The sequence below is a fragment of the Tachyglossus aculeatus genome, chromosome 4 (assembly GCF_015852505.1).
Source record: "Tachyglossus aculeatus isolate mTacAcu1 chromosome 4, mTacAcu1.pri, whole genome shotgun sequence".
Classification (NCBI taxonomy): domain Eukaryota; kingdom Metazoa; phylum Chordata; class Mammalia; order Monotremata; family Tachyglossidae; genus Tachyglossus; species Tachyglossus aculeatus.
Window position 1 is genome coordinate 18,334,451 of NC_052069.1, and position 26,390 is coordinate 18,360,840.

Here is a 26,390-nt window from a genome sequence, read left to right on the forward strand (position 1 = left end):
ATAGTTTAAGACGAAAGTGAAGTGAGATGAAAGAAAATTGACCTTAGACCAGCTTATGTAGAATGAAGTCATTGGCTGCCCATTATCATGTAATACCTGGAATAATAATAATAATAATAATAATAATAATAATAGTATTTGTTAAGTGCTTATTATGTAGCGAGTACTGTTCCAAGTGGTGGGGTAAATACAAGGTTATCAGGTTGTCCCATGTGGGGCTGACGGTCGTAATTCCCATTATACAGATGAGGTAACTGAGGCACAGAGAAGTTAAGTGACTTGCTCAAAGTCACACAGCACACACAGCACACACACACACCACACACAGTGTTGGAGCTGGGATTAGACCCCGCGACTTTTGACTCCCAAGCTCAGGCTCTTTCCAGTAAGCCAGACTTGACTTCGTAGACTTTTGAATTCTTAACCAAAAGTGGCTCCAACCAGGTTAATTCAGGGTTTTGCTCTATGTGAAAAGAGAGAAGCAGGAGATGTTAAGCTCTTCGAAGAGTACAGTAGAATGAGTCTACACAATCCCTGCCATCAAGAAGAGTTTAATCCCTACCATTTTACTACATTTGCCCAAGAAAGTGAGCAATTTCTAATCTTCGAATCCATATTCTCAAATGAGATTGCAAAATGACTACCATACGGAAAGTTTGCCTAGGTTCTAGATATTTTGTTTTAGTGAATAATGACACAAACATAGACCCTGTGGCTAAATTTCTTGTAAGTGTGTGTACGTGTCTATTTTAAATTTCTTTTAGGCAGTTAAATCTCCGCACACTAATCAATACATCGTTGGATCAGGGGACCCTCCTGGACCGTTTCAACTGGATGTTGACATATCGGGGTTAATATTCACTCATCATCCCTGCTTCAGCCGTGAGCATGTTCTAGCAGCCAAACTGGCCCAGCTGTACGATTTGTATCTTGCCAGGCAACAGAAAAATCATACCAAACTTCTGACAGACAAGGTACCGATGACTTGTTCACTGTGGACCACCCCCTTCTCCTCAACACGTTATCTGACCTTGGCTTCACAGACTCCGTCCTCTCCTGGTTCTCCTCTTATCTCTCCGGTCGTTCTTTCTCAGTCTCTTTTGCAGGCTCCTCCTCCCGCTCCCATCCTCTTACTGTGGGGGTTCCCCAAGGTTCAGTGCTTGGTCCCCTTCTGTTCTCAATCTACACTCACTCCCTTGGTGACCTCATTCGCTCCCACGGCTTCAACTATCATCTCTATGCTGATGACAGCCAGATCTACATCTCTGCCCCTGCTCTCTCCCCCTCCCTCCAGGCTCGCATCTCCTCCTGCCTTCAGGACATCTCCATCTGGATGTCCGCCCACCACCTAAAGCTCAACATGTCGAAGACTGAGCTCCTTGTCTTCCCTCCCAAACCTTGTCCTCTCCCTGACTTTCCCATCTCTGTTGACGGCACTACCATCCTTCCCGTCTCACAAGCCCGCAACCTTGGTGTCATCCTCGACTCCACTCTCTCATTCACCCCTCACATCCAAGCCGTCACCAAAACCTGCCGGTCTCAGCTCCGCAACATTGCCAAGATCCGCCCTTTCCTCTCCATCCAAACCGCTACCCTGCTCATTCAAGCTCTCATCCTATCCCGTCTGGACTACTGCACCAGCCTTCTCTCTGATCTCCCATCCTCGTGTCTCTCTCCACTTCAATCCATACTTCATGCTGCTGCCCGGATTATCTTTGTCCAGAAACACTCTGGACATATTACTCCCCTCCTCAAAAACCTCCAATGGCTACCGATCAATCTGCGCATCAAGCAGAAACTCCTCACCCTGGGCTTCAAGGCTGTCCATCCCCTCGCCCCCTCCTACCTCCCCTCCCTTCTCTCCTTCTCCAGCCCAGCCCGCACCCTCCGCTCCTCCACCACTAATCTCCTCACCGTACCTCGCTCTCGCCTGTCCCGCCATCGACCCCCGGCCCACGTCATCCCCCAGGCCTGGAATGCCCTCCCTCTGCCCATCCGCCAAGCTAGCTCTCTTCCTCCCTTCAAGGCCCTGCTGAGAGCTCACCTCCTCCAGGAGGCCTTCCCAGACTGAGCCCCTTCTTTCCTCTCCCCCTCGTCCCCCTCTCCATCCCCCCGTCTTACCTCCTTCCCTTCCCCACAGCACCTGTATATATGTATATATGGCTGTACATATTTATTACTCTATTTATTTATTTATTTATTTATTTTACTTGTACATTTCTATCCTACTTATTTTATTTTGTTGGTATGTTTGGTTCTGTTCTCTGTCTCCCCCTTTTAGACTGTGAGCCCACTGTTGGGTAGGGACTGTCTCTATGTGATGCCAATTTGTACTTCCCAAGCGCTTAGTACAGTGCTCTGCACATAGTAAGCGCTCAATAAATACGATTGATTGATTGATTGATTGATTGATTGATTGATTGTTCTCCTCTGCCCTTCTTAATCCTCCAGGTCCTCTCATGAACCGAGCTAAGCAAAATACTTTCTGATGCTGAAATGTTTATGTGATCCCACCTAAAGCAAAGGAAGGGCAGAGCTAGAGTCAGTCAGTCAGTCATCATCATCATCATCATCATCAATCGTATTTATTGAGCGCTTACTATGTGCAGAGCACTCCACTAAGCGCTTGGGAAGTACAAATTGGCAACATATAGAGACAGTCCCTACCCAACAGTGGGCTCACAGTCTGAAAGGGGGAGACAGAGAACAAAACCAAACATACTAACAAAATAAAATAAATAGAATAGATAGGTACAAATAAAATAAATAAATAAATAGAGTAATAAATATGTACAAACATATATACATATATACAGTATATACAGGATATACATATATACAGTCATATTTATTGAGCACTTACTGGGTACAAACATATATACATATATACAGGATATACATATATACAGTCATATTTATTGAGCACTTACTGGGTGGAGAGCACTGTACTAAGCTCTTAGGAATCCAGTGTATCCCTGCTTACAGTCTAGAGCAGGAGAGTGCTTACTGTGTGCAGACCACTGTACTAAGTGCTTGGAAGAGTACAATATAACAGTAAGCAGACAGATTCGCTCCCCACAATGAACTTACAGTCTAGACGGGGAGACAGACATTAATAATAATAATGGTATTTATTAAGCACTTAAGTAAATAAGTAAATTACAGATGTGTATGTAAGTGCTGTGGGGCTGGGAGCGGGGATGAATAAAGGGAGCAAGTCAGAGTGACCCAGAGGGGATTGGGAGAAGAGGAAAGGGGGGCTTAGTCAGGGAAGGCCTCTTCGAGGAGATGTGCCTTCAATAACGCTTTGAAGGAGGGGAGAGTCATTGTCGGATTTGAGGAGGGAGGACATTCCAGGCCAGAGGCAAGGATGTGAGCGAGGGGACAGATATACGAGATTGAGGCATAGTGAGGCATTCTCTATTTATTTATTTATTTAATTTATTTGTACATATCTATTCTATTTATTTTATTTTGTTAGTATGTTTGGTTTTGTTCTCTGTCTCCCCCTTTTAGACCGTGAGCCCACTGTTGGGTAGGGACTGTCTCTATATGTTGCCAATTTGTACTTCCCAAGCGCTTAGTACAGCGCTCTGCACATAGTAAGCGCTCAATAAATACGATTGATGATGATGATGAGAAGGTTAGCATTAGAGAAGCACAGTATGTGGTCTGGGTTATAGTAAGAGAGTAGCAAAGTGAGGTAGGAGGGGGCAAGACGATTGAGTGCTTTGAAACCGATGGGGAGGAGGGTTTTCTTTTTTGGGGGGTTTTTGACGCAGAAGTGGATGGGCAACCGCTGGATCCCCTCCATCCTTGGGAAATCTCCCATTCCTTTTGAAATGTTTAATGTTCCATATGTTTCAATAACAGGATGCATGTGTGTTACGGTTTAAGCCCGCCTAACCATCCTGTGATTTCCGTGCATCTCTTTCAAGCTTCATGCGCTGAGGAATGCTGTCCAGAGTAGCCCCGACCCCACTAAAACCCCTGGGTCCAGCCACGTGGCCCAGCAAAGCAGAACAGAATATAAATCAGAAATTCGGTGAGTAACTCATTCCTTTGCAGAGTAATCTTTGGGCCATTTAACCTCACTCCATCCCTCCTTAATGTAGGCTGCTGTCACTTTGCAGCCTTTTAGGCTACGGGAGGATAGGTTTGGAGTTGGTCCCAAGAGAGGTTTTTAGGCAATTGGGGGTTAAAGGGCTTCGGTAAAAGGAAACCATTTCCTTTTCAGCAATTAAAGTCATATACTTAGAGTAGCAATATTAAACTCTGTTCAGATATAGTGGTGAAAATTGCTGCCCTCACTGAAAATAGCACATTAATGCAGTTGTTATCTTGTGTGAACCGTTGGACAAGCAGTACTATAGCAGCCTCTTAATAGCTCGGCTGCATTTTCATCTGGCCAAGAATTCTTTTTGAAGCCAGTGGTAATTCTGGAGGTTGTGAGAAAGAGGAATTTGGCAGCGGGCCTGTCTGTGCCATGGGACAGGAAAACAATATTTTTATTTTAATATAACATAGAAGAATTCTAGAAGAAAACATTGGATATGTATATTTGTATGGATTTGTATGGATACGTATATTTGTATATATGTTTGTACATATTTTTTTACTCTATTTATTTAATTTATTTGTACATATCTATTCTATTTATTTTATTTTGTTAGTATGTTTGTTTTGTTCTCTGTCTCCCCCTTTTAGACTGTGAGCCCACTGTTGGGTAGGGACTGTCTCTATATATTGCCAATTTGTACTTCCCAAGCACTTAGTACAGTGCTCTGCACATAGTAAGTGCTCAATAAATACGATTGATGATGATGATGATTGAGTAGTGTGCATAGAAAAACTCTTAAGGCAAGGTGCTCCTTTCTTGCCTGTCAGAGGAATTAAAAGGAGGAAAAAAACATATTCGTAGAAAACCAAATTAACATATTTTTGGCAGTGCATAACCCTCTGGGGTTATGAAATGCCATCATATCACATTGTAGGTGTAATTCTCGTGATTTGATCTTTGCACCAAATATCTCCAACATAATCTTATTTGGGCAGCAATAAAGTGTTCCTATTTAAAATTTTTTCAGTCCATGAGAACTATGCTTTTTCTATGCTGTTTATGCACAACGATTTCAAAAGGTTATTTTAATGAGATATGCCTATAATAATTCTGTTTAAAGAGTTATACAGCTCAGGAGAATTAGCTATAATTGAATTCAGATTCTCCAGCCCTAAAGAGACTAGAATACAACTCTCCAAAATCACATCCCGTACTTTCCAAATTTGGACTGGCCATTCTATAACAGGTTTTGAAATATTGTAGCTCTCAAGTTACCAACATAGCATTCGGCTCTTAACATTATTAGTTTAGTAACTTAGAGTATTTTGCCGGGATCACTTTTCACGTACCGTCGTGGACATTTAGAGGATATATATATATATTTTGCAGGCAAACAAGAAGACTCCGTGATGCTGAACAAGAAAAAGATCGAACATTGCTCAAGACCATAATAAAAGTTTGGAAAGAAATGAAATCCCTTCGAGACTTTCAGAAGTTTACCAACACACCCATGAAACTCTGTTTGAGAAAGTATGTTTTAATTGCGTTCACAGACTACTTGATAGACCAGTAGCTTGAGGGACTACGTGCTCACCCTCTGGCCATTAGTGATATAAGCACTATTAATGTGTGCCAAATGGGAAAATGTCGGCTCTGCCGCTTGTCTGCTGTGTGACCTTGGGCAAGCCACTTCACTTCTCTGGGCCTCAGTTCCCTCATCTGTAAAATGGGGATTAAGACTGTGAGCCCTGCATGGGACAACCTGATTTCCTTGTATCTACCCCAGCGCTTAGAACAGTGCTTGGCACATAGTAAGGGCTTAACAGATGCCATCATTATTATTATTATTATTAAAATCTCCTTAGTATTTCCTTCTAAATTGTCCACTCTATCATTCAAATTAAAATAGGACTACATTATCTTTCAAAAGATCCTGATAAGGAACCTGTCTGTAATTTCAGCCATCAGAAAGCAGCATGGCCAAATGGATAGAACACAAACCTGGGACCTGGGTTCCAAGCGTGGCTCAAGGGAAAGAGCCCGGGCTTTGGAGTCAGGGGTCATGGGTTCAAATCCCGGCTCCGCCACTTAGCTGTGTGACTTTGGGCAAGTCACTTAACTTCTCTGTGCCTCAATTCCCTCATCTGTAAAGTGGGGATTAAGACTGTGAGCCCCCCATGGGACAACCTGATCACCTTGTAACCTCCCCAAGAACAGTGCTTTGCACATAGTAAGCGCTTAATAAATGCCATCATTATTATTATTATTAATATTATTGTCTCCTCTGTGACCTTGAGCAAGTCACTTCCCTTCTCTGTGCCTCAGTTACCTCATCTGTAAATTAGGGATTAAGACTGTGAGCACCGTGTGGGACAGGGACCGTGTCCAGCCTGATTTGCTTGTATCCATCCCAGTGCTCAGCGCAGTGGTTAACACAGCGTAAGCACTTAGTAAAGACCACTATTATTATTATTATTGGAATAACACTAAGTAGATCAAACTGGTAATGTTGCACAATCATTTTTCAAAAATGTTAATGAAAAGGACATCAGGCCATGTAGATGAGCGAATGGCTTTTGAAGCCCAAAATAAACTATTTCTACATTGTCGTCTGTGCCAGTTTTTAAAGTAGTACTTCAGTAGCTTGAAGAAGTGAATTCACCTTTGACAGTGAGAAGCAGCATGGCCTAGTGGATAGAGCATAGGCCCAGGACTCAGAAAGACCTGAGTTCTAATCCTGCCTCCACCACTTGTCTGCTGTGTGCCCTGAGGCGAGTAATTTAACTTCTCCGTACCTCAGTTATCTGTAAATGAGGATTAAGACTCTGAGTCCCATGTGGAACATGGATTATGTCTAACCTGATGAGCTTGTGTCTACCACAGTGCCTGGCACGTAGTAAGCACCCGACATATCCCATAAAAAAAAGTAACCACCCTTACCTAAAGAATCGTTGAATCACCGTAAATCGTTTTAAAGGGAAGAAGTTGATCAGAGAGCAGATGAACGGGCGTATGAAGCTGAAATTCAAGCAGAAATAAATGAATTATTAGAGGAGGACGTGGAAAAGTATGAAAAGAAAATGGAAGTCTATAACACTGAATATCGAGAATGGAGACTGTGGAAGAAAGCCCAGGTGAGGGGAAGTAATTGAACAGGGTTAACTTGGGAACACACGGGACTTGGGAAGTTCAGCCATTGGTGTCACATGTCTGGACGGGCTCTGAATGAAATGGTTGTAGTCTTCCTTATGCCCACTGAAGCTTCCATCAGGTTTAATGCATTTGCCAAAGGGAAGAGGTGAGGCTTTGAGGTGCTCATAACAGCAGCAGCAATATTTATGTAGCACCCCAAGCATTTTGATATTCATCTGTCTCCCAGCCCCTGGGCACGATTTGCACATCTCCAGCTGGTTGTCTTTCTCTAGAATGTAAAGTCCTTGTGGACGGGGATCATGTCTACCAACTCTATTGTATTTTACTCTCCCAAGCGCTCAGTACAGTGCTCTGCACAGGAAGCGCTCAATAAATGCCCTCGGTTGATAGATTGTCATACTGATTCCCAAGCCCACACTTTTGCCAGTAGGCCTTGCTTCTTCCCTTTGCATTCCATGGCAGATCCACCGGCACTGAGAATATTAGTACTTTGCCATCCAACTTACAAGAAATTGGTGAAGCAGCGTGGCTCAGTGGAAAGAGCACGGGCTTTGGAGTCAGAGGTGATGGGTTCAAATCCCAGCTCCGCTAATTGTCAGCTGGGTGACTTTGGGCAAGTCACTTGACTTCTCTAGGCCTCAGTTCCCTCATCTGTAGAATGGGGATTAAGACTGTGAGCCCCCCATGGGACAACCTGATTACCTTGTAAGCTCCCCAGTGCTTAGAACCGTGCTTTGCACGTAGTAATAATAATAATAATAATAATGGCATTTATTAAGCACTTACCGTGTGCAAAGCACTGTTCTAGTAAGCACTTAATAAATGTCATTATTATTACTATGAAATGAGCAGATAAACAGGCTCATGTCAGGTCAGCTTTTAGGACTTAAACGCCTATCCCTATCTACAGCATGTATGAATATACATTTTATATATATATCTAAATATGTATAATATGAATATACATTTCATATTCATTCATTCATTCAATCGTATTTATTGAGCGTTTACTGTGTGCAGAGCACTGTACTAAGTGCTTGGGAAGTACAAGTTGGCAACATATGGAGATGGTCCCAATCAAACAATCAGTCATATTTATTGAGCACTTACTGTGTGCAGAGCACTGTACTAAGTGCTTGGGAAGTACAAGTTGGCAACATATGGAGATGGTCCCAATCAAACAATCAATCATGTTTATTGAGCACTTACTGTGTGCAGAGCACTGTACTAAGCGCTTGGGAAGTACAAGTTGGCAACATTTAGAGACGGTCCCTACCCAACAGTGGGCTCACAGTCTAGAAGGGGGAGACAGAGAACAAAACAAAACATATTGACAAATTAACAAAATAAAATAAATAGAATAAATATGTACAAATTAAATAAATAAATAGAATAATAAATATGTACAAACATATATACATATATACAGGTGCTGTGGGGAGGGGAAGGGGGTAAGGCAGGTAAGATATATATATATATATACATATATCTATATATATATATATGAATATACATTTCATATATATACACACACACACATCTACATATTTGTTCATCCAGTTATTTATTTTGATTGCTGCTGGTAAATACTCTTATACCTCTCTCCTCCATTAGAGATTAAGATCTGGATGGGCAGAGAATTGATCATTTGTTCACTCCCGAGTGCTTTGTGCAGTCCATCCACGAAGTGGGCACTCAATAAGTGTTATTACAACTAATACCTTTTTGCTGTAGTCGAGAGACAGTAAAAGCTTAAGTACGATGAATGTATCTTTTTTTTTTTCTGGCTTCTACGATGCAACCCCAGAAGCTCAAGAAGAAAAAGAAAAAACAGACAAAAGACCAACAGGAGGAAGACACGGAAGATCTGGACCTTGGTGAGGGGCCCGTGAAACCTGTCCCTCCTGAACAAATTGACAGAGCAGAGTTCGAACGGCAGGTTCGAGACAGAGCCGCGCATAGCCGAAGGAAACCTGGAGAGCCAATTTTAGTTCCCGAGTTGAGCCTCGCTGGAAGCGTGACACCGAACGAGCTGTGTCCGAGGTAAGATTTCGCTCCACCTCAAAAGGAAAATTTCTCTTTCCAAATTGACAATTACTCCCATGTGGGTTGCCTCAACTTCTCTGCTTTTAGCCTGTTCGTTGGGAAGATTTTTGAAGCGGGTAGGATATCATAACCTGTTGCTGAGAATACTGATCCACGAGGGAGAAATCTGAACTCTCCTTGAGAATCAGTCAGTCTTTCATATTTATTGAGCACTCTTCAGGTGCAGGGCACTGTACTAAGCACTTGGGAGAGCACAATATAACAGAGTTAGTAGATGTGTTCTCCGGCCATCAGGAGCATACAGCCTAGAGGGGGAGGTAGACATTAAAGCAAATTATGGTTGTGCTGTGGGACTGAGAGAAATGAAGAGTAGAAATCCAAATGCAAGAGTGACACAGAAGGGAGAAGAAGTAGGGGAAATGAGGGTTTGGTCAGGTAAGGGCTCTTGGAAGTAGATGGTAGAGGAGTGAAGTCAGTGGGAGGAAATCAGCGAGGGAAGATAGGTAGGTACAGTCAGTGGGTTGCGAGAGGAAATCAGCAAGGGAAGATACGTACAGTCAGCAGGCTGTGGGAGGAAATCAGCGAGGGAAGATAGGTAGGTACAAGGTGATTGAGGGCTTTAAAGTCAATGGTAAGGAGTTACATTTTGATTAGGACATGGATGGGCTACCGCTGGAGGTTCTTGAGGGCTGGGGAATCAGGGACTGAACTTTTATTTAGAAACATGATCCAAGCATGACCCCCGGCCCACGTCATCCCCCGGGCCTGGATTGCCCTCCCCCTGCCCATCCGCCAAGCTAGCTCTCTTCCTCCCTTCAAGGCCCTATTGAGAGCTCACCTCCTCCAGGAGGCCTTCCCAGACTGAGCCCCTTCCTTCCTCTCCCCCTCGTCCCCCTCTCCATCCCCCCCTTCTTACCTCCTTCCCTTTCCCGCAGCACCTGTATATGTGTATATATGTTTGTACATATTTATTACTCTATTTATTTTACTTGTACATATCTATTCTATGTATTTTATTTTGTTAGTATGTTTGGTTTTGTTCTCTGTCTTCCCCTTTTAGACTGTGAGTCCACTGTTGGGTAGGGACTGTCTCTATATGTTGCCAATTTGTACTTCCCAAGCGCTTAGTACAGTGCTCTGCACATAGCAAGCGCTCAATAAATACGATTGATGATGATGATGATGAAGCAGCAGAGGGAAGTGTGGACTGGAATAGGGAGAAGAGGGAAGGTGAGACAGGAGAATTATGCAGTAGTCAAGGCAGGATAGGATAATTGCTTGGATCAGTGTAATAGCTGTGTGGAAAAGCTATATAAACTGGAAAAGCTAACTTACAACTAGGGAGTGTCTTAAACTTTTAGGTGACGTTAGGATTGCGTAATTCAGTGTAATAGCTGTGTGGAAAAGCTATATAAACTGGAAAAGCTAACTTACAACTAGGGAGTGTCTTAAACTTTTAGGTGACGTTAGGATTGCATAATTGGATTCTCATAGTGCTGAAGTCAAAGCCACTCAGTTACTGTTAAGGAGAAAGTTTTCCTGGAATTATAAGGAAAAAAGAAGGCTTAAGCCTGTTCCCTCTACCATCCCACAATTACTTTCCCCACCTTCAAGACCTTATTGAAGGCTTCAATAAGGCCCTTCTCCTTCAAAAGGCCTTCCTTGGCTAAGCCCTTCTTTCCTCTTCTACCACTCCTTTCTGCATCACCCTGACTTGCTCCCTTCATTCATCACTCCTCCCAACCCCACAGCCCTTGTGTACAGATCTGTAATCGATTCATATTAATGTCTGCCTCCCCCTTTAGACCGTAAGCTCGTTGTGGATGGGGAATGTGTCTGCTATTATATTATGCTCTCCCAAGTGCTTAGTACAGTACTCTGCAAACAGTAAGTTCTCAGTAAATATGATTGACTGAGTAATCCATTGGGGGTTCCCCGTGCAGATTCGTATCCTGCCGACCACGATTGTTTTTTGGAAGCTGTGTCGCTCAGTGGAAAGAGCGTGGGTTTGGGAGTCAGAGGTCTTGGGTTCTAATCCTGGCTTCACCAGTTGTCAGCTGTGTGACTTTGGGCAAGTCACTCAACTTCTCTGTGCCTCAGTTACCTCATCTGTATAATGGGGATTAAGAGTGTGAGCCCCACGTGCATCAACCTGATCACCTTTTATCCCCCCCCAGCACTTCGAACAGTGCTTGGCACATAGCGCTTAACAAATACCACTATTATTATTATTATTATTATTATTACTAGAGAAGCAGCGTGGCTCAGTGGAAAAGAGCCCGGGCTTTGGAGTCAGAGGTCATGGGTTCGAACCCCGGCTCCACCAATCGTCAGCTGTGTGACTTTGGGCAAATCAGTTGACTTCTCTGTGCCTCAGTTACCTCATCTGTAAAATGGGGATTAAGACTGTGAGCCCCACGTGGGACACCTGATCACCTTGTAACCTCCCCAGCGCTTAGAACAGTGCTCTGCACATAGTAAGTGCTTAATAAATGCCATTATTATTATTATTATTAATGGTCCAGCAAAGTTTCTCTCCATGGCCTAAAAGTGTGTTTGCCCAGGCACGAGCTGAGTCCCGTGTGGGAAGAGTTTTTGTTTTCATTTTTGAGTTTCAATAGTGTGGCTGAGTTGAGCTCGGTATAAAACAGGGAGCTGGAATTGATCAATTAATTGACCATATTTATTGAGATCTTACTGTGTGCACAGCACTGTACTGTGGGCTTGGGAGAGTACAATGTGATGCCAATTTGTACTTCCCAAGCGCTTAGTACAGTGCTCTGCACATAGTAAGCGCTCAATAAATACGATTGATTGATTGATTGATTACAATGTAACAGAGTCGGTGGGCACGCTCCCCGGCCACAGTGAGTTCACAATCTAGAGGGGGAGACAGGCATTAATAAAAATAAATCAATTACAGATACGTACATAAGTGTTGTGGGGTGAAGGAGGAGCGAATAAAGGGAGCAAGTCGGCAAACGCAGAAATGAGTGGGAGACTGTGAGCCCACTGTTGGGTAGGGACCGTCTCTATATGTTGCCAACTTGTACTTCCCAAGCGCTTAGTACAGTGCTCTGCACACAGTAAGCGCTCAATAAATACGATTGAATGAATGAAAAGAGGAATGAGGGATTAGTCAGGGGAGACCTCTTGGCAGAGATGTGCTTTCAGTAAAGGTTTGCAGGTGGGAAGAGTAATTGTCGGTTATGGCCGGGCCGCGGGGAGGTAGGACATTCCAAGACTGAACAAAACGAAAGCATTCAGCCCACTTCTCAAGAACCTCAAGTGGTTGCCCATACACCTCCGCATCAAAGAGAAATTCCTCCTTACCTTTGGCTTTAAAGCACTCAATCCCCGTGCCCCCTTCTACCTCATCTCGCTGCTCTCCTATTACAAACCAGCCCACAAACGTTTCTCCTCTAATGCCAACCTACTCACTGTAATTCGATTTCATCTCCCCTCAATTTCTCCCAGGCCCGGGAGTCAGAAGGACCCGGGTTCCAATCCCAACTCTGCCGCTTGTCTGCTGTGTGACCTTGGGCAAGTCACTTCACTTGACCTCCTTGCCTCCTGTCTCTCCCTACTCCAGTCCATACTTCGCTCTGCTGCCCGGATCACTTTTCTACAAAGGATGGAAATTAAGACTGTGAGCCCCCCGTGGGACAACCTGATCACCTTGTAATCTCCCCAGCGCTTAGAACAGTGCTTTGCACATAGTAAGCGCTTAATAAATGCTATCATTATTATTATTATTATTATCCTCTGACTCCCAAGTCCAAGTGGCTCTTTCCACTAAGCCACGCTGAAACAGTAAATGCACTATGGCCTAGTGGAAATGAGAACTGGCCTAGGAATCAGAGGATCTGGATTCTAGTCCCGGCTCTGCCACGTACCTGCTGTGTAATCATAGGCAAGTCGTAATCATAGGCAGAAGTTTTAACTTCTGTGTGCCTCAGTTTCCCTAGCTGCAGAATGGAGTTTCAGTGCCTCTTCTCCCTCCAGGTGAGACTGAGAGCCCGTGTGGGACTTGGTTATCTTGTATGAACCTCAGAGCTCAGTAGAGTCCTTCACACATAGTAAACACTTAGCAAATACCAGCATTATTATGTCACCCTTTTGCTAATTTGTCATGATAAATGTATCTAATGGATTGGGAGCTTGGGATCATATCTATTAGTTTTTCTGAATGGTATTATTCATATGGCTACAGGATTATAAATGGTATGCTAGTATCTGTAAGGTGCTGGCGTTGGTCTTAAATCAAACAAGGGAGACGATGAGATACTGGGCGAAACTATCTTAGATGAATAGCAATCCTCTAATTTTATAAATTTCTGGGAATCTTTCTAGGGCAAAGATGTTACCCAAGGGTACTTTATTCCATACATGGCTCAGCAGACCTCTAATAAGTCAAATTCAATCTGTAATGAAAACATTTTTTAAAATACAATTTTTAGTTTGTGTGTAGTTTCTGCAGAGCAGTTGATAGTATTTTGGTTTGGGGCAGGTTGGGAGATGCATTTGTTTTTATTAAGTGCGAAAATGCCTTTGTCCACCTTTCCTAATGTTTTCTCAGGGCAGAACTTTTAAGAAGAGAAGATCTCAAGAAGCGGTCAGTGTTTGTGAAGGTCCTTTTCAATAACAAAGAAGTGTCCAGGACAGTCACTCGCCAGATAAGTGCAGACTTTCAAGTTCACTTTGGACAAATTTTCAATTTGCAAATATTCAATTGGCCAGAGTGTTTAACACTTCAGGTACCGAATTTACTTTTAGAACATGTTAACAATACTTATGTGGGGTTTTTTTGTGTGTGTGTTTGTGTGTGTGTGTTTGAGATTTTTCAACTTTTAATTCAGAGTCTAAAATTTATTTGCAATTATAAAAAGTGTTGCGTAGTAAATAGAGCACAGGCCTGGAGTTAGAAGGACCTAAGTTCTAAACTCAGCTCTGCCACTTCTCTGCTGTGTGACCTTGGGCAAGTTACTTCACTTCTCTGTGCCTGTTACCTCATCTGTAAAATGGGGATTAAGACTGTGAACCCCCTGTGGAACAAGACTGTGTCTAACCTGATTATCTCGTATCTACCCCAGCGCTTAGTACAGTGCCTGGCACTTAGTAATCGCTTAACAAATACCGTTAAAACATAGTTACCTTTGTTTCTATTAACCCATAATTTTTTTCAGTAGCTTGACACTTCATTCCATTTCCTGTTTTTGTAATTATTTTTTGTTGACACTTGTATGACTCATTTTAGTGCATGTCCTTCAAATCAGTCAATCAATCAATCAATCCCTTCAAACCCTACTACCTAGGGAAGCGTGAATTAAAATTAAAATGAAATTGATCATAGTCCCATGTAGATCCTATACCATTTTCTTAACATTTAAAATTTAAAGTAAATTTCTCAGGTGCAGACTGGAAACTTTTGAAACATCACTCATTGGATTTAGATGATTTGAAGTAAGTTGTGAAATAGTTTATAGGTCTTTACTTCATTAAAATACTAAGTTCCATTGCAAAGTCATGTTTGCATCTTGTTTTCTAAGAGTATCAACCGTATTTACTTTGAATTGTTGCGGACATCTGCGATGATTTTCAAAACTTAACCAAAATTATGAACAAGGAAAGCACCCTAAAAATGTTACAAAATGCAGTTTTTTCACAGAACAGTTGTCTTCAACTTGAACAGAAGAAACAGTAGCATGGTTAAGAAAAAGGGAGGTGATTATGAGAACATAAATTTAAGCTTTGTGAAGGGATATGGTTTTTTGAGATTTGAAGAAAAACCCAAATTTTCTCTGATTTCATTCACCTTCTCCCCACGAATAAGGAAGGGCTATAAGTAGGAGATGTTTCCAGAGTTTCAATTATAAATCATTAGTTGTGCCGTTGCCCACTGGGACAGTAACCAGCTCTAGAAACAGTGGTGGGTAGGGAAATGTTTGAAAGAGTGGAAGATGTTGGGATTGCTGTTGACACAGGGTTCTGGGAGTTTTATTTGTCAAAGTTCACAACTGAGCCTACCATTGCAGCCGAGTTTGGGGGCCGGTAGGAGCCCCAGATTCCATCCTGGAAGAATTTGCTGCTTTTTAAATTTGCGTACCCCTAGACCAAGTTAGCTTCTGCAGACTACCTGTTAGTGCCACCGTTGAGAAGGTCGATGTAAATATCATCCTATGGAATTCCTACCTCTTTTCCTTGTACACACAGATGAAATGATTATGAACTTAGGGAGGATTCCACCTGGCCATTCCATAGTGTGTAATTTTGGAAAGAGTGGGAGCATGACCAGTCCTTACTCAGTATCTTAACTATTGGTTCTCAAGAGACAAAATGAGAAAGGCACAAATTGTAGCTCACTGTGGTGTTCATTCATTCATTCAATCGTATTTATCAAGGGCTTACTGTGTGCAGAGCACTGTACTGAGCGCTTGGAAAGTACAATTCGGCAACAGGTAGAGACAATCCCTACCCAACTATGGGCTCGCAGTCTAGAAGTGGGAGACAGACAACAAAATGAGTAGACAGGCATCAATAGCATCAAAATAAATAGAATTATAGATATATACACATGAATATGTACAAATATGCACAAATGCTGTGCGGAGGGGGAGGGGGTAGAGAAGAGGGAGGGAGTAGGGGTGATGGGGAGGGGAGGAGGAGCAGAGGAAAAGGGGGGCTTAGTCTGGGAAGGCCTCCTGGAGGAGGTGTGCTCTCAGTAGGGCTTTGAAGGGAGGAAGAGAGCTAGTTTGGTGGATGTGAGGAGGGAGGGCATTCCAGGGTAGGGGAAGGACGTGGGCCGGGGGTCGACGGTGGGACAGGCGAGAACGAGGCACGGGGAGGAGATGAGCGGCGGAGGAGCGGAGGGTGCGGGCTGGGCTGGAGAAGGACAGAAGGGAGGTGAGGTACGAGGGGGCGAGGTGATGATGAGGTGATCTTCCCTCTCACTTCAAGATTCATTCATTCATTCAATCGTATTTATTGAGCGCGTACTGTGTGCAGAGCACTGTACTAAGCCCTTGCCTGTTGCTTTTTCTGGTTGGAGTGTAAGCTGCTTGTGGGGAGGATCTATGGTGTGTGCTTTTGTTGTACCCCTGAATGACACTCAGTATGTTCTACGTAAATACTATTGCCAATGAGTTTGAAAATATGTGAATTTAATCTGCAAGGTGCTCACAGAATGGTTGAGAGTGCTTCTCCTTTTGGTTCACTTCAGTGAGTTTCTCAATACTTCTACATAATTCACAATCCTAACTCTTTTCCACTATTAGCTGGGAATAGCAATTTAAGGAAAACCTTTTTTTTTAAGCAGCAGTAAATTTGTAGAATTCCATAGTCTAGCTACCGATTTTTTTAAAGTAAGTGAATGGGGTTATGAGAACTCAATATTTACATAAAGTAGAAACTAAATAATTAAACTTTTTTGTGATATTTGTTAAGCACTTACTGGGTGCCAGACACTGTACTAAGCTTTGGGGTAGATACCGTTAATCAGGTTGGACACAGTCCATTTCCCACATGGGGCTCCCAGTCTTAATCCCCATGTTACAGATGAGGTAACTGAGGCACAGAGAAGTGGAGTTACTTGCCCAAGATCACACAGTAGACAAATGGGATTAGAGCCCAGATATTTCAGGCTCCAGGCCCATGTTCTATCCACTAGGCCACACTTCTTCCCAAACTTAAAATTTAGGAATTCATGCACCAGACTATTTATACTAAGGGTACAAAGCCATGTGGTGCAATGAAGGTTTTTATTCGTGGATGTTCATTTAATTTCTTTATTTCAGAATCCATTTGATTTATAACCAAAATTCAAATTACAGCCCTCTCTAATAATGATGGCATTTGTTAAGTGCTTACTATGTGCAAGGCACTGTTCTAAGCGCTGGGGAGGATACCAGATGATCAGGTGGTCCCACGTGGGGCTCACAGTCTTAATCCCCATTTTACAGATGAGGGAACTGAGGCACAGAGAAGTTGTGACTTGCCCAGAGTCACCCAGCTCACAAGTGGCAGTGTCGGGATTAGAACCCATGACCTCTGACTCCCAAGCCCGTGCTCTTTCCACTGAGCCACACTGCTTCCCCACACCTCTGTCTGTGACTTTATCCTTTGCTCGTGTCTACCATTCCCATGAATTAGAATTTAATTGCACGTGCATCTTCTCTATTTCGGTAGTTGCACTTCATACCCGGGAGTCAGTCGTGACAGGAGAAGAAAAAAAGAGAGACTTTCTATTAGTCTAATTTCCCGTTTCAATTACTTTAATTTCCATTTCCTGGATGCCTCGTGCTTTGTGTTGGAGTCGGATGGAGCAGAACTGTCAAACAGGGAAAAGCTATTGTAATTCGGGGCTGTGTGCCATTCACTCTTTCCTGGCTGCTTTTTTTCTTTCCCCCACTGGGAAAAATCCATCTTTGAAATAACACTTTTAAAGTTGCTTGCGGTATACTGACATCCCTTTTGAAATATTTCCCCAATTTCAGCCAGAGCTTGGTGAATAGAAAATGTCTATTTAGAATGGGCATCGTTAATCAGAAGCATTCTGAAAGGAATAAGAAGCTTCTCTTCCAAATCTTCTTCACACTTTTTTAATTGGCTTTCTTATCAAACAAAATCATGATGTAGATCAAACCATTAACTCAGATGATTCACTCTGGTTTCTGATTATTCTGGAAAACAGGCATTATGAAATATGAATAGTAATACCATACTCATTATCTCTACATTCCCAAATCCGTAGCGATCCCCTTATTTTATCTGCTGCCAGTCTTGCCAAGAGTTTGAACTCAATTACTGAATTAAAAATCACAGCTCATATTCTGTTCCAAATATAGGGGAAAAGCAGTTCAGCCCTTATAGATAATCTGAACATTTGATATGGCATTTCATTTGATTCTGAAAATGTATTTTCCTAAATGTTAATAATCCCGGCTCTGCCACTTGTCTGCTGTGTGACCTTGGGGCAGTCACTTCCCTTCTCTGTGCCTCAGTTTCCTCATCTGTAAAATGAGGATTGAGATTGTGAGCCCCACATGGGACAGAGACTGTGTCCAACCCTGGTACATAGTAAGCACTTAACAAATACCACTATTATTATTATTATTAATAATAAAGCCAATGGGAAGGAGTTTCTGTTTGATGTGGAGGTGGATGGGCAACCACTGGAGGTTCTTGAGGAATGGGGGAACGTGGACTGTATTTTTTTTTTTTTAGAAAACTGATCCAGGCTGGAGTGGGGAGAGAAAGGAGACAGGCTAATTCAGTAACCAAGGCAGAATAGGATAATCGCTTGGATTAACCTTGTAGTGGTTGGGTTGGATTAGCGTTGTAGCATTTTGGATTGGATTGGATAGAGAGGAAAGGGTGGATTTTAGTGATGTTGTGAAGGTTGAACTGATGGCATTTGGTGACACATGAAATATGTGTGTTGCATTAGAGAGATGATTCAAGGATAATAAGGAGTTCTGTTTTGAACATATTAAGTTGAGGCAATGGAACATCCAAGTAGAGGTGCCTTGAAGACAGGAGGAAATGCAGGACTGTGGAATAGGGGAGAGATCAGGGCTGGAGGTGTAGATTTGGAAATCAATCAATAAATCAATCGTATTTATTGAGCACTTACTGTGTGCAGAGCACTGTACTAAGTGCTTGGGAAGTACAAGTTGGCAACATATAGAGACAGTCCCTACCCAACAGTGGGCTCACAGTCTAAAACGGGGAGACAGAGAACAAAACCAAACATACTAACAAAATAAAATAAATAGAATAGATATGCACAAGTAAAATAAATAAATAAATACAGTAATAAATATGTACAAACATATATACATATATACAGGTGCTGTGGGGAAGGGAAGGAGGTAAGATGGGGGGATGGAGAGGGGGGCGAGGGGGAGAGGAAGGAAGGGGCTCAGTCTGCATAGAGATTATCTAGAAATTATCTGCACAGAAATTATCTGCATAGAGATGGTAGTTGAAGTCATGGGAGTGAATGAGTTCTGCAAGGGAGTGGGTGTAGAGAGAGAATAAAAGAAGGACCAGAATTGAGCCTGGAGGGACTCCCACAGTTTGGGGCTGGGAGGCAGAAGAGGAGTCCAAAAAAGAGCATCCAGAGAGATAGGAGGAGAAGCAGGAGAGGACGGAGTCACGGTTAAATAATGTTTCCAGGAGACTCCGTCAGTCAGTGGTATTTATTGAGCACTCAGTTACCTCATCTGTAAAATGGGGATTGAGACTTTGAGCTCCGCATGGGACAGGGACTGTGTCCGACTCGGTTTGCTGGTATACAACCCAGCTCTTAGTACAGTGCCTGGCGTATAGAAAGCACTCAAAAAATACCCCAATTATTCAGCACCTTGCACGTAGCAAGCGCTTAACAAATGCCATAAATATTATTATTATGTGCAGAGCACTGTTTTAAGCACTTGGGAGAGTAAAAAGAGCAGACACGTTCCCTGCCCATAATGGAGAAGGGGGTGATCCACAGTGTTGAAGGCAGCTGAGAGGTTGAGGAGGATGACTATTTGTGGTATTCATTCATTCAATCGTATTTATTGAGCGCTTACTGTGTGCAGAGCATTGTACTAAGCGCTTGGGAAGTACAAGTTGGCGCTCGCTCTCTCTCCCCCCGTTTATTCATTCATTCATTCAATCGTATTTATTGAGCGCTTTTGTGTGCAGAGCACTGTACTAAGCGCTTGGGAAGTACAAGTTGGCAACATATAGAGACGGTCCGATTCCCCGCCCACCCCCACCCCCACGCCACCTGAGGTTGTACTTCAATATTTCCCGCCTTGGTGCCTGGTCATGAGTTCTAATTCCACTCCGCCACTTTCTTTCATTCTTTCATTCATCCATTCATTCATCCATTCATTCATTCAGTCGTATTTATTGTGAGTTGAGTGAGTGAGTGAGTGAGTGAAGCGTGAGTGAATGAAGAGTGAATGAATAATAACTGTGGTATTCGTTGTTATCGACAAGTAGGGTGCAAAATAGGTTAATCAGTGTAAATCGGCCGCAGGGTTCCTGAACCCAGGGTGGTGATGCAGATAGGAAAAATGACTCGGAGACATGAGTTCAGGTAGAGCAGTAAAGAAGGAAAGTGGCTACCTGCCCGTTCACCTCCCGGGAGAGGTACGAGTGATTAGGAGTATTCTCTATTACTATATACTATACTATACTATATACTATATACTCTCTCTATATATGTATATATGGTTGTACATATTTATTACTCTATTTATTTATTTATTTTACTTGTACATTTCTATCCTATTTATTTTATTTTGTTGGTATGTTTGGTTTGGTTCTCCGTCTCCCCCTTTTAGACTGTGAGCCCACTGTTGGGTAGGGACTGTCTCTATGTGTTGCCAATTTGTACTTCCCAAGCGCTTAGTACAGTGCTCTGCACATAGTAAGCGCTCAATAAATACGATTGATTGATTGATTACCATATTCTCTGTTCATAGGTTTCCTTCCTTCCTTTGTGTTTCAGGTATACGAAATAGCTGGTCACAGTGGTGCAAACTTGCTGGCCGAAGTGTTTCTGCCTATTCCCGAGACGACGGTACTGACTGAAAGAGCTTCTATCGAAGAAATCGAGTTCAGCAGCAACCAGCATGTGACACTGGATCACGAGGGGGTTGGAAGTGGTATGGAGAGTTTTCTGTTCTAAAAATCGCTCCTTTCAAGTATTTCACTTGAAAATGTCGTGGCATTTTGTACTTGAATTCAGCTCGTCTCACTGAAATCATCTTTAGAGATTTTCCATTGCGGTATAAAGTAATTCGTACTTGGACCCTCAAACTAGTGGTTCTGATTTGAGATTAATTTGTTGTAATCAATCAGTCAATCGTATTTATTGAGCGCTTACTGTGTGCAGAGCACTGTACTAAGCGCTTGGGAAGTACAAGTTGGCAACATATAGAGACGGTCCCTACCCAACAGTGGGCTCACAGTCTAGAAGGGGGAGACAGAGAACAAAACCAAACATATTAACAGAATACAATAAATAGAATAGATATGTGCAAGTAAAATAAATAAATAGAGTAATAAATATAGTAAATATTAAAAAAAACCTTTCTTTATGTCATAGCTCAGGTGCAGTTCAATATTTATCTGGGTTATGATCCTTGAAATTAGGGTTGCATCAGGAATGGTTGCATTTTGGGCTATAACTGTCCATAAAGCTATAGATTAAAAATTAGGATTTATCCAATAACCTCTGGAAAAGTTTTAGGAAATTTCAGTACATGCCATATGCTCTAATAAACTCCACTAAATTATTTTTATTCTTTAGTAAATCAATTTAAAATATCATGTAATCTCACTGTGGGCAGGGAACATGTCTACCCAGTCTGTTGTATTGTACTTTCCCAAGCGTTTACTACAGTGCTCTGCACACAGTAAGCACTTAATAAATGCCATTGCTGGTGATGATGATGAAGCATTTACTATGTGTCAAGCACTGTATTAAGCACTGGTTAGATACAATATAATCAGATCTGACACAGTCTCTCTCTCACATGGGGCTCGCAGTCTAAATAGCAGGGAGAACAGGAAACTGAGGTACAGAGAAATTAAGTGATTTGCCCAAGGTCTAACAGCAGGAAAGAGGCAGAGGCTATATTAGACCCCAAGTCCTCTTATTTCCAGGTCTGTGCCCTTTCCACTAGGCCATGCTACCATAATAATAATAGTTAATAATAATTAATAGCTTAATAGTAATATTATTATGATATTGGTTAAGCATTTCTATGTGCCAGGCACTGTACTAAGCGCTGGGGTGGATACAAGCAAATCAGGTTGGCCACAGTCCCTGCTCCCCATGGGGCTCACAGTCTCAATCCCAACTTTGCGGATGAGGTCACTGAGGCCCAGAGACGTGAAGTGGCTTGCCCAAGGTCGCACAGCAGACAAGTGGCAGAGCTGGGATTAGAACCCATGACCTGCTGACTCTCAGGCCTGGGTTCTAAGCAAGAGACTCTGTGAGGCTTCTTTGCAAGAGAAAGTAGAAATATAAGCTTGTTCGACTAATTGTGGTAGCGTATTTTCAGCATTAGTGAGGATTTTGTCTAGTTTAGGTTGAAAAACAGCCCCCTTCTTTTCCGCATAAAGCAACTTTTAGCAGACAAACTCCTGAACACCCTTGTATCTTTGAACTCTTCTCCACTGGGGTCATCTTCTTCAATCATAATTATAATTACAATATGAGAAGTAGCGTGGCTTATTGGCTAGGGCACGGGAAGGACCTGGGTTCTAATCCCTGCTCCGCTACGTATCTGCTGTGTGACCTTGGGCAAGTCACCTTGGGCCTCAGTTACCTCATCTGTAAAAAGGGGATTAAATGTGTGAGCCCCATGTTGGGCAGGGACTATGTCCAACCTGATTAATTTGTATCTACCCCAGTGCTTAGAACACTGCTTGGCACGTAGTAAGCGCTTAACAAGTACTAATATTATTATTATTATTATTATTATTATTATTACTATTATTATTATTATAAGAATATCCCCTTTCCTGAAAATGGACACAAGACATTTTAATCCCCAATTCTAGCTGGTAGTGGAGAAACCATAATTTCTTCATGTGTTTCACCATCTTGCATTGAACTGTTATAGTTCAATGTGGTCATCCATTGAACAGTGATTCCTCTAAATGAAATTTTGTTAATCAGTCTTATTTATTGAGTGATTACTCACTGTACTAAGTGATTTCACTATACTAAGTGATCTCACTGTACTAAGTGCTTGGGGGAGCCCAGTATAACAGAGTTAGTAGACACATTCCCTGCCCACAACGAGCTTACAGTCTAGAGGGGGAGACAGAGATGACTATAAATAAATAAGTACATTACAGATGTGTACATAAGTGTCGTGGGACTGGGAGAGAGGTGAATGAAGGGAGCAAATCCAAGTGCAAGAGCGATGCAGAAGGGAATGAGAGAAGAGGAAATGAGGGCTTAATTAGGGAAGGCCTCTTGGAGGAGATGTGCTTTTAATACATTGGCTTCATTGGTTAATTAATTGTCTTTCACTAATTCATTGGTTAACTTTTCGACTTCTACATCATCCATTTCTAAATTGCTATACAGTTACAATGTGAGGCTCACAAGGGTCAGGCTGACTTGAATATCCTGTATCTACCACAGGACTGTGGAAAAGGGGAGAGATCAGGGCTGGAGGTGTAGATTTGGAAATCAATCAATCAATCGTATTTATTGAGCGCTTACTGTGTGCAGAGCACTGTACTAAGCGCTTGGGAAGTACAAGTTGGCAACATATAGAGACAGTCCCTACCCAACAGTGGGCTCACAGTCTAGAGCTAGGGCTCACATCCGTTGTCGATGTATTCATTCATTCAGTTGAATTTATTGAGCACTTACTGTGTGCAAAGCACCGTACTTAAACGCTTGGGAGAATATAGTATAACAATAAACAGACACAGCACCATACTTAAACACTTGGGAGAGTATCACATAACAATAAACAGACACATTCCCTGCCTTTTCTTATCTCAATCCAGTTGGGAACGGGTGGGAAAGGATTTGTTTTCCTGTAGAAGTCAACTGAAGCTGGACCAGATGTACATATGTGCCAGATATCATCAACATTTCAATTCATCTCCTTGGGCCGTTTGTGTCATGGAGTGCTTGTAATCTGAGGTAATAATAATAATAATTACCATTATTATTATTGCCTCTAGACTGCAAGCTCGTTATGGACAGGGAACGTTTCTGCTAATTCCGTTGTACTGAACTCTCCCAAGCACTTAGTACAGTGCTCTGCGCATAGTAACCACTTAATAAATTCCACTGATTGAACAATAATGATTGTGGTATTAAGCACTGAACTAAGCCCTGTGGTAGATACAGGATATTCAAGTCAGCCTGACCCTTGTGAGCCTCACATTGTAACTGTATAGCAAAACATGCAGCAGGGATTCAACCTACATTGTTGGAAGCCTCCCCTTCCCTTTCTATAATTCAAAATGAATCGAGATGGAAGGGTATTTGGTATCTTTACAAAAAGAAAACCAATCCATGGGATTTTCATCCCTCACTAATCCTTTAACGTTTCAGGTTCTAATTTGATACCTGTCGCTTATAAAGAAATACGAATGATTAGATTGATCCAATCTACAGTTACGAAGAATCTTTGAAAGAATGGTATCGATCCGCGTGAATGTAGACATTCTTGTCTTAGAGAAATCCTAATTATAAATTCTTGCATTCCATATTTACAAACAGGTGTGTCCTTTCACATAATTTATAGCAGCCCACTAAAGCGCTTTCTAGCCCATAAAATTTTCCAAAACCTATCTCAAACTGTCAGAAAAATCATGCATCTGAGGACGTTTCATTATTAGCCTGTAGAAATTCAGTTGCAGTGCTGTGGGTGATTTTTTCCACTTTCAAACTTTCACGTACCCTCTGCCTAATTTTTCATCCTGTCATCTTATTCTCTTTTGCATGGCTTTTTTTATCTCTCTAATAGGTGTACCGTTTTCATTTGAAGCTGACGGCAGTAATAAAATGACCTTCATGACATCTGGAAAAGTGTCCCATAGCGTTGCCTGGGCAGTTGGAAAAAATGGAATTCCTTTAGTCCCCCCAGCATCCCAGCTGAACACTGGAATTGGCAGGTAATGGTCACTAAGTTTTAGAAGAATTTATATTAACCACGTGTCTTAATCTTTTTTTCCTTCTAATATTCAGGTTTCCAGGCTTTTTATTCCTAATATAAGCTTGGTATCCAGAGTACTGTGTTTATCCACGACCAATTCTAGAACTATCCACATTCTCTTTTTTCAGGTTTCTTAAATTCTCACCCTGCTTTCTCCTGCTGCGCGTTCCTGGACATTCATTCATTCATTCATTCAGACATTTATTGAGCGCTTACCGTGTGCAGAGCATTGTACTAAGCCCTTGGAAGAATACAGCAATAAACAGACACATTCCCTGCCCACAATGAGCTTATGATCTTCTCTTCCAGGAGGAGGTGAGAGGAGGAAAAGTTCTGGGGCATATGTTAGTTTCATTCCTGCAATACATTTAGAGAGAAGCCAATAGAGATGTGTAAGAGACTGAGCTTTGACTTATTATTAGCAATAATAATAAAGATAATGGTGTTAAACACTTTGAGAAGCAGCTTGACTAGTGGGCTTGGGAGTCAGGCGGACCTAGGTTCTCATTCTGACTCCTCCTCTTGTCTGCTGTGTGACTTTGGGCAAGTTGCTTTGCTTTTCTGTGCCTCGGTTGCCTCATTCATTCATTCGATCATGCTTATTGAGCGCTTCCATTCAGTGGGGATTAAGACGGGGAGCCCCATGTGGGACCTGGACTGTGTCCAACCTGATTAGCTTTTAATCTGCCCCAGCGCTTAGACACATAGCGCCTAACAAATACCATTAAAAAACACAAAAAAAAGGCACTGGGTTAGATGCATGGTACAGCATCTGACCCAGTCCCTGTCCCACAGGGAGCTCACAGTGTAAGCAGTGGGGAGAACAGGTGTTGAATCCCATTTTATAGACGAGGAAACTGAGGTACAGAGAAGTTAGCTGACTTGCCCAAGGTCACGCTGCAGACAAGTGGTAGAGCCCGGGTGAGAATGAAGAATTAGAACCCAACTCCTCGTTCTCTCTCCTACTTAGACTGTGAGCCCCTTGCAGGACAGGAACTGTTGTCCAACCTAGTTAACTTGTACAGTATTTGACACATAGTAAGCACTTGGCAAATACCATAAAAATAGTCCTCTGATTTCAGGGCCTGTGCTCTTTCCACTAGGCCATGCTGCTCTGAGCCTCAGTTACCTCATCTGTAAAATGGGGATTAAGATTGTGAGCCCCACGTGGGACAACCTGATCATTTTGTATCCCCTCCCAGCGCTTAGAACAGTGCTTTGCACATAGTAAGCGCTTAACAAATGCCATTATTATCATTATTATTATTAATAAATGTAACAATTCAGTCAGTGGTATTTATTGAGCACAGAGCACTGTACTAAATGCTTGAAGGGTACATTGCCGTTGGTAGACTTGACTGCCTTCAATGAGCTTACAATTATGAAGAACTTGAGCCACTGTCACTACCAGAGAAGCAGCGTGGCTCAGTGGGAAGAGC

The 26,390-nt window shown here is 42.4% G+C and overlaps 1 protein-coding gene across 2 annotated transcripts in view; it reads left to right on the forward strand.

The window, feature by feature from the left end:
* The window catches only part of CC2D2A (coiled-coil and C2 domain containing 2A), a 185,507-nt gene that overhangs the window by 64,547 nt on the left and 94,570 nt on the right, over positions 1-26,390 (forward strand). For both annotated transcript variants that reach the window (XM_038745219.1, XM_038745218.1), the window contains 8 exons: positions 765-974; positions 3,939-4,045; positions 5,450-5,590; positions 7,038-7,194; positions 9,021-9,256; positions 13,839-14,016; positions 20,763-20,919; positions 24,763-24,910. In XM_038745219.1, the coding sequence (XP_038601147.1) occupies positions 765-974; positions 3,939-4,045; positions 5,450-5,590; positions 7,038-7,194; positions 9,021-9,256; positions 13,839-14,016; positions 20,763-20,919; positions 24,763-24,910 (1,334 nt within the window). The remainder of the gene's footprint in view (positions 1-764; positions 975-3,938; positions 4,046-5,449; positions 5,591-7,037; positions 7,195-9,020; positions 9,257-13,838; positions 14,017-20,762; positions 20,920-24,762; positions 24,911-26,390) is intronic.